Genomic DNA, 19,548 nt, shown 5'->3' on the forward strand with positions numbered 1-19,548 from the left:
ATGAAAGTTTGGAGGAGAGTATTTTGGGAAAATGAAGTCAAAATAAAACATCAATTTCTTCCCTGCAATTCAAGTGACAGTATTAACAATGCATGCCTTTTCTTTGAAGTAATAATACAATAATACCTTAGGCCTTGCAGAGGGCGTATTACATACAGAAAGCCTGGTTTGAGATTCAGCCTTTTATCATGCCTTTGAAGTTTATGAATGCAAATAGTTTTAGGCACAAAGTTTAAAGTTTCTTTAAAAATCAAGACTGCAGTCACAAGTTTACCCTACAATCAAATGAATGAGGAAGTATTCCTCGCAAGTAGTGCGGTTTCAAATCATGTATTTTGTTCTACCCTGTAATTGCAGCATGGAACTCTCAGTAACCCCACTGGGCTGCTCAGAGCAGCAGGTGATAATAAAGGTCTGGACTCTGGCAGTCAACTGAGCATGCAGCCTGGTGCGTGGAGCCACTGGCCTGGGGCAGAACAAGCTCCCCATATTCAGAGAATACATTGCTGTCAAAACTTTGTTTTCGCAGAGATTTCAGTGGCATCCAGCTCAGAGTGGGAAGAGGTCCTGACAGCTTGTCTCTGGGGGAGTTGTGAGAAAAGTCAGGAGGAAGAAGAGTAAGGCCACAGTTAATCTGGCTCTGATTATAAAGTATTCCACCACAGCTGAGAACCATCTCGCCCCTTTCTTCCCAGACTCCCCAGAAGGACAGCCACTCTGCCCTGATCTGTGTGAAGAGAGCACACTGCCTTCATGGCTTGTAGTCCTTTCTAGGACTGGTTAATCGCAGTCTGCTTGTGGCATTTGACAAGATCTAATTGTGTGTTTCCAGCAGTAGGTCTCTAACTTGTGAACAGCTTCATCTCTGTTGGCTTGAAAGCACTGTTCTGCCTAGTTGCCAAAGTAGTATGGAAAAGAGCTGTTGGATTTAGTTAATGTCACCAGATCCTAAAATATAAACTGGCTGTTTCTATCAGGAATATAATGACAGAGTAGCAGAACAGTTTCAATATTCTCAGCGTAGCTGTTTGTGTTTAATTAAAAGCCAGGTGAGGAACAGAACTTTTGCTAATGAACTCTGGAGAAAAGTGTGACTTCAGCTGCCTTTAAAGCCAGGTAACACCTACACATATTATCTGGAAACAGTCAGTGGGGCACAGCTGGTCACATAACTGCTTTGTCAGTGTAAACAATATATTGGATTCTATACAGCCAGCAAACTTCTCCATCTGTCTCTAGCTGATATTTGCCTTCAGAGTTGGAAAATGCAGGCTTCTGGCTTGTCATGTAAGTTGCTATCAGTAAATAACTGAATGGCAGTGGATATGTTACAGGTTAATGAGTGTAAGCTGTGCCTATCATTGCTGGATGTGAGGTTATTTCCATAATAAAACAAGCTGACAGCAAGTCACATTTTGCAGCAAGGAGATGATACAGAATTCTCCAAATCTTTGAGTTTTGCTATTAGTGAACTTGGGCACTTACAAAGTATCACTTCAGAGAAAGCAGTAAAACATTTTTTTTCCCAATGGGACTTTTTTTGTTAGGATTAAAATATAATTGCTGTGAATGTTTGTTGTCTGAGGCAAGAGGTTTTCTGTTTTAGTCTCTTTTTTTTCCCCACCCACATTAATAAGTTCTTATTGCCCTATTGTTGCTGCATGCTTTGTGAAAATAGTGGTGTAAAGTGCCTGATACGTTTTATTCAATTTTCAATAGATATAGCAGAGTTCCTCTTAGAAACTTTAAAAAGTGCACAAATAACCATGGGTTAAGCAGAACAGAGGCAAAGAAACAAAACAATTATGATTAAATATTCAATTTGCATCAGGGAAAACCTTCAGAAAAGAAAATGCTATGAGTAGTATAACAGAGAAAGGGAGAGAAGTTGCTTTCATTAGTCAGTGCTAAACAGGATTATTCAGACGCTTAACAAACCTACCTTAACAACACAATGGTATAGAAAGCTCTATATCAATAAAATGACATTTGCAGGGAAAAGCACTTCATACAGCTCCTTTACAGCACTGCATCAGTTCTCAGAAAAGAATTTATCTTTAAGCAAACCAGTTCAGGAGGAATGTGACCGAACAGAGAAAGCTTATAAGAAATTCCATGGCCAATTTTACTTTGAAGAACTGGGTGTATGCTATCAGGTAGAGTTTGGTCAGTCATTTTTAGAAGTCACTCTAGATATAATGATATTTTGAAGAGATGAGTCTGATTACTTAGGGAAAAGAAGAAGCTTGTGTGAACAACTTCAGAAATGTGCAGAAGGTGGGCATTTATACTATCTTTCCCATGGTATAAAGCGTTACGGTTGTATGAATCAAGTGACACGCAGCTACAGGGGGATGAGCTCCACAGAGTCAGCTAATGAAGCAGTGTTCAGTGAAATAAAGATGCTGTGCACATTGAAATTGCAAACAGGAATGTATCTGTACATACCAAGAAAAATTCAACTGAGAACTGGCAGCCAAAGTTACCAAGGGCAAAAATAAACTAAAATTAAAAAGGAGTCTAAGCTGTGTATGGAAAGATCATTCAGTTCCAATCATTGCTGATAGGAAATCCTGGAAGGAATACTCTATCTGATGCTTCAGCAAGAAAAACCAACCTGTATTACAGATCTGGATAATATTGAAATTGGAAGTAACTTCATGTTTTTCTTCAGTGAGTTTTTCCACCCCTCCTTCTGAGTTATTTGGCATAAGATTTTAAAAAATAAATAGCAGCAGGACCCTAAATAAGGCTGATCTGAGTCTGAAGGCAATCTGTACGTTATCAGCTGAATATTTTCCACATGTGTGTCTGTCATACTTGTGCAATGCTGGCAGTTCAGTGAGCAAATCCAAATATATGCTCAAAAAAAAGGTCTTCCCCCTCACACCACTCCCCTCTATCTATATACGTGTGTGTGTGTATATGTATGTATATATATGTGTGTATGTATGTGTATCTACATAGACCTTTTCAAGTAAACTGTTCTACACCTTTGACTTCGTAAGTTAGAAATTAAAACACAATTTTTCAATTGTCTTTGAAGTCCTTGGAGAAGAGAATGAACATTCGGTGTTTCTATAACACACTGACACATTTCAATCAAATTCAAGCATAACTAACTCAAAATATGTTACAGACTAAGAGAACAGCAGTAAATGCATGCTGCTTCTGTATCCTACTGCTTATTTTCCTCAGTTTTGAACACCTGATATTCTCTTTTTATCTACAAACTCAATTTGGCAATAGAATGAGACTGAACTGAAATTGCACTGACTTGTGCCTAAAATTACACACAATTTTAAGGATTAACTTTAAGAATGTAAATATTCAATGGAACATATCGGTCACAAATCCTTTAAACAAATGAAAATGGCATGTTTCTCTGCGTGGAAAATATTTGTTGAGAGCAAAACTTAACATGTGAGTAAAGAAAAAGGAATAATACAAGTATAATTAATACAAATAACATCATGTGTGCAGTCCAAGTAAGAACTGAGTATGTGGCTTTATTTAAGTGATCTCATCAGCGTTCTTTCAATGGGGATGTAGATGTACATAACTATCAATTTTTCAGCATGCTGTAGTGCTGTAGATCTACTTTTGCTATGTTAAAATGTTCTGCATCTGTAGTGTTTTACTTTTTCTTTTTTTTTTTTTTTTCCTCCTTTTTTACATAAATCTTCCCTGTGATTCCTTTAGGTAAGGGCATTATCTGCACTTCAACAGAGATATTAAGTGACTTGTCAATATGGACACAATTATATATGAAAGAAAAGGCAGATCTAGGACTTAGATTTTCACTTTCACCTGTTTAGATTGGAGTATATTTACTTTGAATTCTTAGTCCTTAATAACACAATATGAAATTCAGTTTCAGATGTAGAAGCATCATTTGCAAACATCTAGTACCTTATAATCAAATTCAGCTGTCAATTAAGTAAACTCACTGATTAAGGTTGGTCAAGGGAATCAGAAAGCAGTGTAAGATGTCTGTCAAGTATCATCTGGATATAAAACTTCTCTGCTTGAGCCCAGTCCAGTCTGTCACCACCTGTGTGTGTTTTAGTTTGCTATGTGTTTGTAACCAAGCTTAACAGGTATGTGCCTAATCCTAAGGGAAGGTCTTTCAGATTAGATGTATGCAGTCTCTGCTTATCAAAATTGGAATGGGCCCTTATAGGTGCAGTTCATCTGCATTCAAATCACAAAATGTGAAGACTCTGGGCAAGCCTTAGCTGGGTGAAGCTAAACATCAGAAGAAATTGGGTGCAGTCAGCTCTGAGCTGTGGAATTTGTCTTCTAAATTCCTGTTTTCCTGTAAGAGCAAATGTTTGGTTTTGAGGAGATACACTGGGTTAGTTGCAAGTTTTATGTATGGGCAGTGGTCCCTGGGAGCTGATTTCATGAGCTGTATTGTTCCTTGCCTTTAAATTAGGTTTAAGACTTGAATAGCTTTTTGAAGCTGAGCTGCTTTCTGCACACTTTGTGTTGAAACATGGCTCTGGAAAGAAGGGGCTGCTGTACTCTGACCTCCCCTGGTCCGGAGCTAATGAATGTGTGTAAATGGGATACAGTGTGAATACACCCCGACTTGGAGGTTTTTCTTCCCCTGAAGGTGTATTTTCTTACACAGTTCATACTGCTCATTGGAGTTACTTGTGGTAAAAGAGATGAATAGTAATTAAGATGAGAGAACAGTGCTAATGTTATTTGAGGTGATTTTTGTTTGTTTGTTGTGCATGCAACCAGGAAGTGCAGACCAAATGTTTTTTTGTAATAACATCTACAGAATGCTTTTTCCTCTTGCTTCTGGGATTTTAGCAAAGAGAAGCATTTCTATGCTACCTTTCTCATAAAATAAACCTTATAATACCTATACAGTAATGTTAAAACAAATTGATTTCCACTTGCAAACCGCGATCATATATATCTTGATTTAAAGAACATGCAAGACATAAAATGTGTGTGATTATTAAGCAAGAAAAAATGTATTAGCTTGATATTGATTTCTGGACACAATCATGGTAGAAAAAAGAATCACAGTAATGAACTTTAAAAGGACAAACCTAGGATTTGGGGTGAGAACACGTTTTCCAGCAGGGTAGCAGCACTTGGCGTGATCAGAGCAGTGTGAGAACGTTCTGGTAAACTGGACTCTGAATTTGGGTTGAAAATCTGACTTGAAGAAGAACTGAGGCTTTTTCAATGTATCTTTGTGACTTGAATGCAGTGGCAACACTCGGTGCCCATGTTTTCTGTGCACAGTTATTATCTATTGCACATTTTAAAATACAGTATTGCATACAGGTTTGTTACTCTTCAGTAGGTCTATTGTTACAAAAGTTCCCTGTACCTACAAAGTTATTTCCAGAAATTATTACTTTCTCTTTCAGCATGTTTTTTTTCTGTAACTTGCCACCACTCCTAAAATGATTCCTCTATGTGTGGAGTATTTATGCTCCTTGGGGCATTTAAGCTCCCATGGGGGAGCTTAAATTTACATCAGGCCACTGCAGCAGGGGAAAGTGCAGCAGAAAACCTTCCAATGCATTTCAACTTCATCCTCAGTGGTGCTCAGCTCCTGCTCTCAGGCTGCTAATGACACTGCTAACAAAAGGGTCTCTCACATTGCATGCCATTGGCACTATCTGCAGAGCTGGAAGGCAGTTCTATTTGCTTTTTAGTTTAGAGAACAGATGAAATCTCAATTAAATTTCCAGTAAGATTGTGGCACAAATATATAAATGCTTTGTCAAGAAACATACAAGGTGGAATTCAGTAATTGCTTCTTTTGGAAGAACTAAAACTTCATGAGTTAATTTCCACAGATAACCTACAAGATGTTATACTTCTGATTGCATGCATTATCTTCACCACTCATTTATTTTGCTAGCATCAGCTCTATTACGTCATGAAAATGCAACTCCATGACAGGTGAGGTAAGCTGTAAAAAGTAACTTGTCTTTTAGTCTTAAAGATGTTGCAGCAATTCAAACTGACTTCAAGAACAAAGACAGCAAAGAGCAGAGGGCAGAATGTGCCTTTCACTTGTAATCTCCTGAGTTTTCTGAGGACATTTCATTTTCACTCCCTTTGTATCATTCTTTAAGATGAAAGTATTTGTCCTCTGCTAGCGATGTCTACAACAGGCAGTATGCTCAGAAATGTCTTTTTTCTTGCTCCCTGCTAAGCTTTTTCTAACCCACACACAGTGTCACCTGCTGCAGCACTTGTCCAAGATGCACAGTAACACATTTTGCTATAAAGCTCTGTTCTTTAAACTGCCAGTCATAATTCAGTACTGCATAGTGGGGGAGAGGCAGTTTTATTTCAGGATAGCACAGCAAAAGTTAGCAGGCGTCTCTCCCTTGTGTGGCAGGTGATCAGGTCTGGAGGCAGCAAGTGTTGCTATGCCTCGGTTACATCTGCCATTTACAGAAAAGCAGATGCATGCACAGACAGCATGCAGAATTACAGCAGGGAGAAAGAGGGAAGAAATGTAGACCCAGGAAATGTAACTAATGAGAGCAGGTCTTTTAAAATATGGAAGTAGAGCGCTGCCTGGAAGAACTTGGCATGGAGAAAGACATGGACAGGGTGTTGTAAAATGAGAGCAGCCTGTGGCCTCAGATCTATGATTGCTGCTACTGAAATATAAGTTGACAGCTGTGCTCAATTTTTTCTCTGTCCAAGACCTTTGAGATCAGCTTAACTTTTGACCAGGCCTGTTGTAGGTTTACTGGAACACCCATTCGTGTTTTATTAGGTACTTTATAGCTTTCAAAAAGAATTTTCTACAGAATTTATAAAGAAGTAATCTGTTGAGAAGGATTTTAACTTTAAGAAATCCACAGATCCAAGATGCTCTATTATGAAGGGACTGTAAAAATAGGTCAGTTCTTCCTCTTTACAACCAGTATGTAAGCCCAAATTACTAAAGATGACTGCATAATCACTGGGTACGTGAGGAGAAAAAATAAACTAAATAGGAAATATATGGTTTCAAGAGGATACACTGAGGATTTTTTTTTTTTTTTAAAAGTATTGCTACTGTACCCAGGGAAGCCATTCTGCTGCTTCAAAATAATGCAAATAAGTTGTTTAAAGAGCAATTCTGTATCCATTAAAGCAAAATAGTATCCTTGTAATCACTGCAATTTGAAACACAGAAGTAGAAATGAGATTAGTAAATACTTTCTACAAAAAAATGTTCTGTTTCTTCAATGCTTTAAAGTACAGGAATTGCTGCTGAAATACTTTGAAGGAAGGGCTTTGGTAGAGGTCTCCTGGGGTGCTGGATGTGAACAGAACCTACCCACAGCCCTGACTGATGTGCCTAAATATAGGAGAATTTAGAAACATCTGTGTGTTTCTTTATCAGCTTTAGGAGCAATGTGAAATGTAAAGGTAGGCATGTAATGGGTAGCACTCATAAATTCAGCTGCGAAGTTGTTTGTGCATGGAAGGAGAAGGCCTCTAGATTTGCCAGCAGAGAAGCAAGCTAGTATGAGGAAAACAGGTATGTTATTCTGATGCTATTTCCAGGAAAATGCAGGTGAAATATGGTAAATTGTAATGTCTTGTTCTACAGGCATCTTGTGCAAGTCACAGAGCTGCCTGAGTTGCTGCAGAAATATTCAGTAGAGCATAAATGTGGCACATCTTGAAGAACAATGCTGTCAATGTGTTTAAATCTCCAGTAACTCACGTGAGCTCACCCTCCTTGTAACCCTGTCCTTGCTGAGGGGTAGCTGTGCCCTGCCTGACCACAGTGGCAGGGGACTGCTCTGGGTTCAAATGCAGAAAAGAAATGGAGACATGAAGATTTCATCTATCCTGAGCAGTTAATTCCCCTAACACGTGCAGCATCAGAAAGTAAAGCTAAATAATTTCTGCAAAAGGAAGAACAACTATTTCCACATTAAATGCAAATTGAGTTCATGGCAATTTTTCTTGCCAATTTTGCGATGGTTTGCATGGGGAAAAAGCGAGCACTTGGCTTTTATTCTTGTGCCTTTAGTACAGTGCACCATGGTGATTTTGAAAGACAGAAACCTTCAAGCTAACCAAATGATACAGAAGCACCACATACACTTAGTTTGAGCTTATTAAGGGAGCACTTTGTAACAGACAAACAGTAGTATTTTGTTTCTAGAGCTGACTTTTTTTAACATTTAATAGGGTAGTTTCCATGACAACTTGAACTGAACAGATTATTCATTGACTTCAGTACATTTCTATTAAGTATCTTTTCTCTGTAGGTATGCCTGCCTGTCCAGCTCTTTCATCTATCTGGATGCTTTTGCATTATCATTGTTTTGTAGTTATCCCTAAAGATTAGACTCCTGCTTTCTCTGCTCTTTATCAAAAACAAACATTGAAGGACAGAGTTTCTCAACTGTCCTCTAAGTTTTCCAGAGTCCATTTTCTTTTCTGCACCACGCTTCAGTTTTTAAAGAGTTTCTCTGTCAAACAAGATGTAATTCAACTTGATTCCTCTACTGGTAAAAGAGAAATGCACACAGCTGATATTCAACATTAGAAACCCAGAGGGTTTCTGGATACTTATGATCGTTTTACTCAGATGTGCAATGATTAGTGCTGTATTGTACATACAAATAAAGCTGCTGTTATACCAGATGCTCCCTATATTCTCACAGATAAAGCAGATGATTAATATAGTATACTGTAGGTCTGGCTGTTATAAATAATTTCATTGATGTTTGCCCAATTTTGAAATGCAGTAGTTCCAATCAAAATCTACCCCTGCTAATGTGGATGTGCCATTTGCTCTTTGTCATATTTTAATGGAACTGCTTGGAGAACTGTATCTGTATCTTGGGTTGGGTCTTCAAGATGTAGAGAAAATGGAGTCAAAATGCTGGTACAAAACATAGTAAATGCTGCACGATGACATTCTGGTTTAATCCAGAATGCTTTAATTAAAATGAGCTTCAAATGTGCTGTTGCTCATCCATTTTACGAATATTTCATTTTTGTTTCTGCATAAGCTTTTAGGGCACTTTCATCACCTTTGAATTCAGGTTTTGTGCTCTGATAGTCAGTCAGGCTGGAAATGTTGTTATAGTCCTGGTAGCAACAGAGTCTGCTTTTCTTCAGTGTGCTTGAAGCTTCCTGTTCCCAGCAGCCCGGATTTGTATATGTGCTCTGGGAACTGACAGCAAGCTGCAAGCAGAATTGTCACTGCATGGCAACAACTTTTAATCGAGAGCTTGTTTCCTCTCATCATAATGAGAGTAAATCTCTTTGAGGGCCTTTTTTCCCTCCATTAAACTTTTGTTTTGCTTGTTGCTTTTCAAGTGAGCTGTCACATTTTCTAATTATAAAACATTCTGCATTTGCAGCTAAGATTGGGCTATGCAATTTACTTAATTCAATAGATTGCTTGTCACTGCTGATCAGAAAGTTTTTATTATCTTTCAGGCTTTTTTACATCTACTTTTCCTAGATTTTTGACATACCAGAGTGGGGCGGGGGTGAGCAATCTCTTCTTTGCATATGCTGCTGCATTTACCGAAGTGTGGTCTAACACTGGAAGGGTATGGAAGAAATACTTTGGTTATGAACTTGTAGTTTCCCTTGAGGCACAAAATTGTGTTCATGTTTTGTAGATTTTGAGATATACTTCTCTTCCAAACCAAACCATTGTATGATTCAACGAAAACCTTAGAAGAAGCTAAGTATATTTTAACAGAATTTACTTGAAGCTTACCTACATTTTATTACATTTTATAGGTATCAGTTTAATAATGACTTCTTCAGGGATGTATTTGCTTCACAGTCATATAACCTCTTCATTAATTAGTTTAAGTTTTCCTCAGACTAGCTAAGGCTGTCTCAAAAGCCTTGTTTTTGCAGGAAAATAATTGGATGCTCTTTTGTTCTTTAAGTCTTTGATAGGATTCACTGAAGCCAATTTTTCAATATTCCCTCTTAGCCTGAATGCACTCAAAATACGCCAAATGATGGGTTTCTAATTAAAAACCCAATTCTTAAAGGTAAGACTTGTCTGATCGCTGGAAACAAGTGGTGCTATATTAACAGCCTCTCTGGCAAAGCTGAGAAGTTGAATGACAAATACAAAAGAATGCCATGGTGTGCAGTGAGAACCTGCATCACACTTGAGAGCATTCCAGCAACAAAAGGCAATTGTTATTAGACCAAATAATTGTCACAACAGCAAGTGCTGTAAACTGAGAATATTCTGTAAAGCCTAGCCCTTTAGAAGCTATGATGTTGCACCCAAAAATGAGTGGCAAAAAAGATATTTCCTGTGTCTTAATACACATGAAAATATCTGGGACTTATCAGTTTACTGCACTTTGTTTTTCAATTGAGTCATGAGTGGTATAATTGCTGTTCCAAGAAAGGTTAAAGAGAGCACGGCCATGTGAAACTTTGGTTCTTCTACAAGGCATTCTCTCCAAGAAGTACTGATGGCCTTTTTTTTTTTAAAAAAAAAAAAAAAAAAATACTTTTTGGTCAGTCATTCTAAGTAGCTAGCTTATTCCCTTTAACAGAGTATTTGCCAGCTATGGATCTGAGAAGAAAAGGAAAAATAGTTACTAGTGATTTGAAATGATTGTTTTTTATTAAAAACAAAACCAAACATTGGTATTTCCTTCTTACCTTATGGTGCTGAAGGGACTTAGTGACTACAAGTGTTCTGATTCCTGAAGCATTCATGAATAGTCAGCAGGAAGTAATCATATTGTTTTCAATTGTTACATGAATTCAATTGAAAAACAACTCAGAAAAAGCTTGAGCTTTGCATTGTATATTTTATAAGTGAATGTTCAATGTCCCCTGTGCTCTCTTCAAGAAAAGCCAGAGCTTAGCTTGCAGTAGTACTGCTTTGCACTGTTTCAGTGATAGGTACAGAGCGTTTCTCAAAGCACTTCCCTGTGTTTTGGAGCCCTCCTCATTGAGGTGATGAGTGTGTAGGAGGGTGGAACCACACTGCTTGCTGGCCTTGTTCCTGCCAGCTAGCAAGAAAAGTTACTTTGGAAGTTGTGTATGTCTGAAGAATTCAGGTGATTCTTCATTGGCTTAGTTTACACTGCAGATTTTCCTGCCTCCTTCCAAGAACAAATAAATGCAAAGGTATCTGTGTACACCTGCTTCAGTTACATTGAACACTACTCATCCCCAGCAATGTCTTTGCCTTCGGTACATGCTGTGTACTGCTGTAACCTCCAGCTCCTCTTGTTCAGTGACTACCAAGATGTTCTGCTAAAAAAAAAAACATTTTTAGCAGCTCAGCTGTGTAAGGTTGCTTAGAAACAAGCCTTCTTCTCCCCCACATTCTCATGACAGATTTCCTATTCAATAACATCACTGCATGACACATTTGTATCCAGACAAGCATTCCTTTTCCACTTGAAATGCTCATTGTAAAGGTTGTTGATGCTTCACGCAATTCGTAAACAGCATGTGGTAAATAGCTGGAGTATTAAATCACTGCCACAATCAAAATGAGCTTAAGTTTTGAGTGTAAGCAGTTCTTCACTCCTGAATTGAGTTATTGATCTTTTCTTCCTAAGAATAATTTCTAATTTTGTTTCTTACACTGGGTAACTGGGATGACTCTATGGTAATTTCTCCCTTCTCTGCTCCTATATAGAATATTTCTTTGTATCGTATCAAAATTTAGCTCCTAATGGCATGGTTGTAATTGCTTTCTTCTTTATATTTTCTTCATATTTGTATAAAACAGCTCATATTAATTGGATATTAAAATATTAACAATACAAATATTTACATATTTTAAGTCATTAGTAAGTATCAATTATTTCTATTTTCAGCTGAAGGCGACCATTATCGGCCACTTCATATTTGTACATCTCTTTATGACTGAAAGGTTTGTAGCACTGTGTTTACTTAATTTTTCCTTCTCTGCTTAATAACGGTATTACACTATTTTCAGAATGGTGATGTGCAGGTCTGATAAAAAAATCTAACAGCCATGTCTGGCAGAAAGAATAATTGCTATAGATGAAGATAACAAGGTCCCATCATTGTCGTCCTCTTTGGTCTCATGTAAGAACAACATACAGGTTTTTCAATGCTTTTAAGGACTGTGCAATGTATCATCAGGGAAACAGATAGCTGGAAATTATAAATTAGCACAGTTTTCATATCTGTATCCATTAATGCTATCTTGTAACTATAAAATTCCTTGTTCATGTTGTTGTAACACATTTCAAACATTATGAATTCATAATCTATATAATAGCCTTTGCCACTGAAAATGCCAGATTTAAGGTCAGTACAATCCAAACCTTCCTGGGATAGAGAATGTTACATGAAGGATTTATGAAAGAACAGGATTTAAATCGGGATTAGGAGACAAAGGCATGCTACCTAATTGACAAAAAGCCAAACTGAAATAACTGAGCCAAAACATGCAGTAGAAGGATCGTAAATTAATAAGAATCAATAGGGTTAGAATATGCAATATGTTGCAGATGAGGATAAAGGACTGCATTGAATACAGTGAAAGAAAACTGATGAACGGGTGGATGATAGCGGATAAAAATCAGTTTTCTTGGTCCTAATTTTGCCACTTGCTTTAAAATTTCACAAGAAAAGTTACCTTTTGCAAATAATGGGGGAAGTGTAAGAGAACACTTTGGCAATTGGTAACAGAAACACAAAATAAAATTCCTTGTCAAGTTGTTCACAAATCTTGGTGGCATTTGTTAAGAAACTGCAAAAGTAGTCAAGAAAAATTGAAAGCCAGAACCCAAATCCTACAAAACCACCCTCCTTAGCAGTGTGATAGGCAGATGGCTTTAAAAAGAAATCCTTCTTAATTAAGCCAGTCTTTATATTATAGTCAGTCTGTAATATTGTTTCTGTGCTGTTAAAGCAACGCTTATGCTTAACATAGTACCTAAGCCATACTTAACTCTCATGCAGTTTTATTTTAATTCTAGTACGGATCTGTATTTTTGATTGGCTGCAGAATCACCAAATGGTTGAGATTGCAAGGGTTGGAAGGCTCCAGTGCTCAGCCACCCTCACTGTGAAAAACTGTTTCCTGATGTTCAGACTGAACCTTCTGTGTTCCAGTTTGTGCACCTCACCTATTGTCCTGGAACTGGACACCAGTGATGAGAGCCTGACTCTGTTGTATTTGTATCCCCTCTTTCAGACTTTTGTGCACACTGGTGAAATTTCCTCTGAGCCTTCTACAGGATGAGCATTGCCGGCTCTCTCAACCTTTCCCCCTAGGAGAGATGCTCCAGTCCATGAACCATCTTAGTGGCCCTTTGCTGGACTCTCCACAAAACTCCTGCAAAACATGCAAGCCCTCTATTTTTTTTACATATACCTTGGGATATGATACCCTTTTCTGCCTTCTTTCTTTCTTGCTATATATGAGAAACTTATATACACACACACACACACATATACATATATATATATCTACATACATGCATATTAAAAAGAAAACTTAGTTTTTGGTTGTGGAAGGCATGGAATCGGTAGAAAAGCTGGTTTCAACACACTGTAAGCTTTGGGTTGGTTTTTTTTCCAATTTTATGTAGACTGTTTCAAAGGAAGAGTGCTTGGTTTCAGTTGTTTTGTATTTTGTAATTTCATGCCTCTTTTTTGCAAATTGTTTTATCCCCAGTTCTTAAATACAGAATAGACTAGCAGTGCATTCCAAAAATCACTTGGCAACACTTGAAAATTCATGAAGGAATGTCAGCAGTGTATAGTAATGGGAGGTATAGGATCTTAATAAATATTCATTCTTTTCTCATAATCAGAAAGCAACCTTTGTGGATCACAAATTTACTTATTGCCCTTAAAAGCACTTATGCTAAGCTATGCTTAAAGTTCAGACGTCAGCCACTCTGCTCAGACAAATTGTATAGCACAGAATATACATAATCTAGAAAATTGTCTAGAAAGAGATCATTTATATATAAAATTACCTGGTCTTCAAAGTCAAATTCTGTATAAGCAGTATCTCCAGAATCCATAATCAGACTGCAATCAAGTTCATTCGTCCCTAAAATAGGAAAGAAAATTAGACTTCAGAAATGTTGAAAATCTTCAATTCCTGTGATAGGACTCTGCAGTATTTCCAATTGTCTCTATGTATGCAAGAACTATGATCCAGAGAGTCATTCAAATGTGCAAAAATACCTGAATGAAATGTATTCCATTAACAAGCCTACAAAAAAGCTTCCACAAATCTTCAGTAATGGTTACACTAAATAGTGAAAATTGTAAATTTTTTGGACAAGGTGTTTTGTGTGCTGTGACTTGCAATTGTAAATCCACAAGAATCTTAGCTTACAGTCATAGTTTGGAAAGAGAATGGAAATACTAATTAGTGGTTAGCAGATGTGGATCATGGAGAGATGCTGATGGGAGCCAAAGCAGCATCCTTCCAGCAGCAACAGTCCTTGTTCTTCTCCCATCCCCTTCCTAGATGACAGTGTGACTCTGTCCCTTATTCCTGTGTCAGGTGTAGCAAGTTGTGAGCCTCTTCCGCTGGGGATGACAAAGTTCAGTTGCTGAGAAGTCTTGGGCTGGCTGAGCTTTATAAAATTAGTTTAAGCTGAAGGTGCAGGATAACAGAAAATCAGGCTAGGGATTTTGAGGAGTCGCGTGGGTGGGTGGTGACTGCTTAGCAAGGATAGGAGGATTAACCACCATTCTTCTGTCTAAGTATAGCAAAGATATAGCATGGACATCACTATCATTTTATGGCAACACCACCTCATTTAGGTTATCTCACTCTTGGGCAGAGAGAAAACAGTCTCCTTGACAGAGATGATGATTCCAGAGTGTCCTGATTTGCATTCCATATTAGAACTGCTGCCAAATTCATCTTTGATGCAACTATTCAGATAAGTACGAGACAAAAGGAAAGTCTTGGACCTACCATCTGCTGGTGCTTTGTTATTTCTTTTCCCCCCCCCTAATGTTCATACATACTTCAACAGATTGTTACAGAAAACCCAAAACAAAATAGAAAGGGGTAATATTTAATCATTGGTTGCTGGGTGTATGTAGGCAGCGTGTTCTCTGCCATATAAACTTTTATGGCTTTTTGAAAATACTTGTCTGTGAAAGATATATGCAAGCAAATAGAATTACAGCTACCAAGAGAAGCTTAATTTTTTTTTATTTATTTTACACAGCTGGCACCTTGCTCTTAATATTGTCATTGTTGATAATATGATTTAAGTAAGACAGAACTGCTGCTAGTACTGCCTTACCTGGACTCATCAATCACTCTTAAAAGCACTTATGTGCAAGTATTTGAGTAACTGTCATGTAGCTACCACAAGCAGTATGTGTCCCCAGCTAGGAAAGTTAATATGAAATATGATGCTGGAGACTTAAATGATCAGGCTGAAAATGAGTACTCATACATAATGTATCTTAAGTGACAAAAGCCATAATGGTTATACAATTTTAATGTTGTCAAGCATCTTAAGGGGCTTTTTCTTGAACTAGGACACCAATTTCCTTGGGGAAGCATAACTCTTCCAGAGAATATTCAAGGAAGGTCAGGAAACTTGAAAATATGTCTCTTCTTTCCTGGTTTAATGAAATCTAATGAAAACCCTAACCATTTGTCACTGACCAGATTATAGATGTCCCATTCTACTCAACCTGCCAAAATGCAAACCTAGCAGAAATGCATTGAAGCAAATGGCTATTCCCAGGGCAAGATAAAGCAGAGGGGGGACGTGCCTGTGATACTCCCAGATGTGTAAGCATGAATTACTTGCTGCCTTCCAGCTCAGTTTTTTGTTGGATGGACTATATTTTGTTAACAAGCTTTATTTTAGAATAAGGCTTCTATGGGAGGAAAGCAGGCTCGCTAACAAACCAGTGCTACAAGTGGCAGCATAAATGTACCAGATAGCCTCTTGGCAACAAATTGGAAGACTCCAATCTAAAGACCAAGCTACTATCAAGACTAAGGCTGAGAGGAGGATGTTAGGAAAAGTAGATAACTCAAAACTCAGCTCAGCAAAATCTTATGTAGTGGTTAACAAAGGAGAAACAGAAAATGCTGGCTAAGAAAAGGAGAAAGTTTTGTTAAAGCCTGTGTAAATGAACACACCCTGTTGTTTTAAATGAGTCTGCATGCTGCAGATCTTGCAGTCCTACAACAAAACAGATGATCAGAAGTAAGTTTCATTGTGCTTTCTGTGTAAGTTGTTTTTCCTTTGATAGTTTCATAGACAAAACTAGGCTATGAAAAAAAACCAACTCAACACTTGTTTAGCACTAAGAGGAAGTTATTGTAGTCCAAGGTGTCCTAATTCCTTTTGGATGGATGTTGCATTGCATATAATTACTTCAGCTGCAATTAGAATAATAAAATCACAAGGTTGGAAACGACCTACAAGATCATCTAGTCCAACCATCTCCTCATCACCATTGCCACCATAAGCACTAAACCATATCACGCAGCACGTCGTCCAGACGCTTCTTGAACACTGCCAGGGACGGCGACTCCACCACCTCCCTGGGCAGCCATTCCAGTGCCTGACCACTCTCTGAGAGACAAAGTTCTTCCTTATGTCCAACCTAAACCTCCTCTGATACAACTTGCGGCCATTACCGCTTGTCCTCCTTGTTGCCTGGGAGAAGAGGCCAAATCCCTCTTCACCACAACCTCCCTTCAGGAGGTTGTACAGTGCAATGAGGTCTCCCCTGAGCCTCCTCTTCTCCAGACTGAACGATCCCAGCTCCCTCAACCGCTCCTCATAAGACTTGTGCAAGACTTGATTAATTTAGAGCTTTTGTGTGCTTGTATGAGCTGATCACAAATGATGAGCAGCTATCGGTTTTTTGAAAGAGGAAACTCAACAGTTAAAAATGAATAAAATGCATGAAAGCTCCACTGCCAGAGAGCAATAACTTGCAAGCATCTGATCTGGAAAGACAGGTTTGTGACTTGAAATATGCTTCCTCGATTTCAGTGCATGAATAAAGTGCATGTAAGGCCAACCTGGTAATTATGTGCTCTGCGTTTTCCTTAGGGGAAAAAACAGAGGATTTTGTTATGTACAGTACAGCACAATTAAAAAATAAATCAGTTGGAAGTTTTTATTAAATCCCTGTTAACTGAATAATCAACTCTCCAGGGAGAAGGGGGCCACTGAAAAAGAAACAGCATGTTAGCTAAAATGCGCTCCCTTTTTTGCTAGGTTTTGCATTTGACACTGAAGGTATCATTCATAAAGATTTCTCTTGCTAGAGACCTGAGAGGATATAGAAACACAGCAGTGGAAGAACAGTTGAATTAGTGAGTGTCTGCAGTTGTACAAGGGTGTGCTGACAGGCACAGCCCAGCCAGGTCTGAAAGGCAGGAAGGATACATCCCCTGCCCCCAGGAGGGGTACAGGATGCTGCTCAGTTGCTTCATTCACCGTAAATTGTACTTCTGAATTTGTTGCTGTGCTTCCCTATTGCTTATTATATCCAAATCAAATTGTACAGGATTGATAATGTTAAGCTAAGAGGATATGGTTGTTATGGGCTGCTGTGCAGCTCCTACCAAAAGAAAATGTACCCCAGAATCCGGAGCCATAGTGGTCATAAGTAGCTCTGAAGCTAAGTGTGTCACTTTCTCTGAAAGCATATTCACCCTTAAGTTTTCACAAATGCAAACATCAGGCATTGTTTTTTCACAGTTCACTAAATTAATTTTTACAAAGCTCAATTGTACTGAACAGTCTATATTTAACAGCAGTTGATTTAACTTCTCATTACAAGCTAGCTATGTGCCATCATGTGAAGTAATTATGCCCCTTGGACCGTTTGTGTTTTGGCAAATCAGTTAGTGTATTTCCAATCCTTGCTTGATTCTGTTACTTATGTGAGGTCCTAGTAGCAATAGTATTCAATATGGTTCACTGGTTCTAATATTCCCATACTCGTGTACTAATAACTACAGTATTTGCACTGTCTAATGCTGTCATAAGTTAAGATTATCCTGTGAAGTGTCTTATGTTATGGAACATGCTCTGAAGCACTAATAACTTAGTTAATATATGTGATATGTAAGCACTTGATCAAAGACATGATTGGAAGATACATTCTTGGTGTGATAGAATACGAACAATTATACTGAAGGACTGATTAGCATTAGAATGATTACAATGTAATTTGGCTCAGTAAGATGCTTCTAATACCAATTTTAATGCAACCTTACAGTGTTGAATTTCATGTCAGGTTGTTGCTATTAGCAACAGTCTTAATATGTCATAGGAGGCAACAATGAGAAAAAATTCTATTCTAATCCATAAAAACAGTTGTTTTCTTTCAGTGTATATTCTTACATGATTACAACTAGTTCTTACCAGAATATGAATTACATTGATGCAGATATATTAAAATATTATGTCTCCGTTAGCTATCAGGAATCAAAAGGATTAAAAGACAAAAAGTAATTAAGAGAATTCTGAAATTGTCCTTTAGAAATTAAATACCTGGTCTCATACTAGAAATCTTGCTCTGAATCTTTTAACCATTATTGGTGCTTAGCTTGAGAACTAATTAAATGATCGTGGCATGGTTTCTGTTTCCTGCTTGGTGAGGACTTAAGCAGATCAGACTTTCAAGGAACTGACATCACAGTTTGGTTGAAATAGTTTAGCTTTTGCCATTCTGTTTGTCAGTGATAACACCCTTATGTCATGTCTTTCCTCTTATTGTTGTTGAATGTTTAGCATATTTTATTAGGAAATCCCCAGTTAATTAACAATTCTACACAGTGGGAATGTCATTTTCGCTTTGCAGTCAACCTTTTCTCGCTAGGAAAAAGGCTTGTACAAAAGAGGTATGTGTACTCTTAACAGTGAGAACTAGTGGCCTTTAGTTTCCTGTACATCTTACCTTGCAGATTACCACTACAAACCTGTAGGTTAGGTAATGTGCTTTTCTCAATCTTTTTCACCCTTCACTGATGATTACTCTTTATCTCTTTTTGAACGTTATCAAAACCACCCTTCTGGGTGGGCTTCGTAGGTTGACTAGCTTGGAACCCATTTTCACATCATCAAAATATGAGCTAATCTTTCTGTCTGAAGCAACTACTCTTCACACAGGTCCTGTTAGTAGATAAGAAGTAATCTCCCCTTTGTCAAAAAGAGCACTTTGGTAGATTTCCGATGATTGTTCATGAATACAAATGACTGAAGCCATCTTGTCTGTCAATTTAGGGTAGATGAGTTTTCCCTTAAACAGAGGAGAGATCAGACAGATGGATGTAGTAGAGAAAATCATATAATATTCATTTTAGTAATAAAGCAAATATATTTTACAGAAAAGCATTTTGCCTAGAATTTCTTTTTTGCGTGTGCTCTTTTGCAAGACAACGTTTTGAACTTCTACCTGCATAACCCTCAAAATCTACTTGGAAGGAGACCAGACATTCTGTCTGTAGAAAAAAGTTGTGAAGTTACCAAGGAACACTTTCCTGTAAGCCTCAAACAAAATATTTCTGACAGATGTCACAGACTTTTAATGCTTTGATTT

At 37.8% G+C, this 19,548-nt stretch overlaps 1 protein-coding gene across 1 annotated transcript in view; it reads right to left on the reverse strand.

Moving 5' to 3' along the window:
* Positions 1-19,548, reverse strand: part of AK5 (adenylate kinase 5) — an 83,488-nt gene that overhangs the window by 21,458 nt on the left and 42,482 nt on the right. The window contains exon 8 of the mRNA XM_042819089.1: positions 13,971-14,047. Coding sequence (XP_042675023.1) covers positions 13,971-14,047 — 77 coding nt within the window. The remainder of the gene's footprint in view (positions 1-13,970; positions 14,048-19,548) is intronic.

Source organism: Centrocercus urophasianus, unplaced genomic scaffold, assembly GCF_019232065.1.
Source record: "Centrocercus urophasianus isolate 14NV4802_14NV808 unplaced genomic scaffold, USGS_Curo_1.0 seq_18, whole genome shotgun sequence".
Taxonomy (NCBI): Eukaryota; Metazoa; Chordata; class Aves; order Galliformes; family Phasianidae; genus Centrocercus; species Centrocercus urophasianus.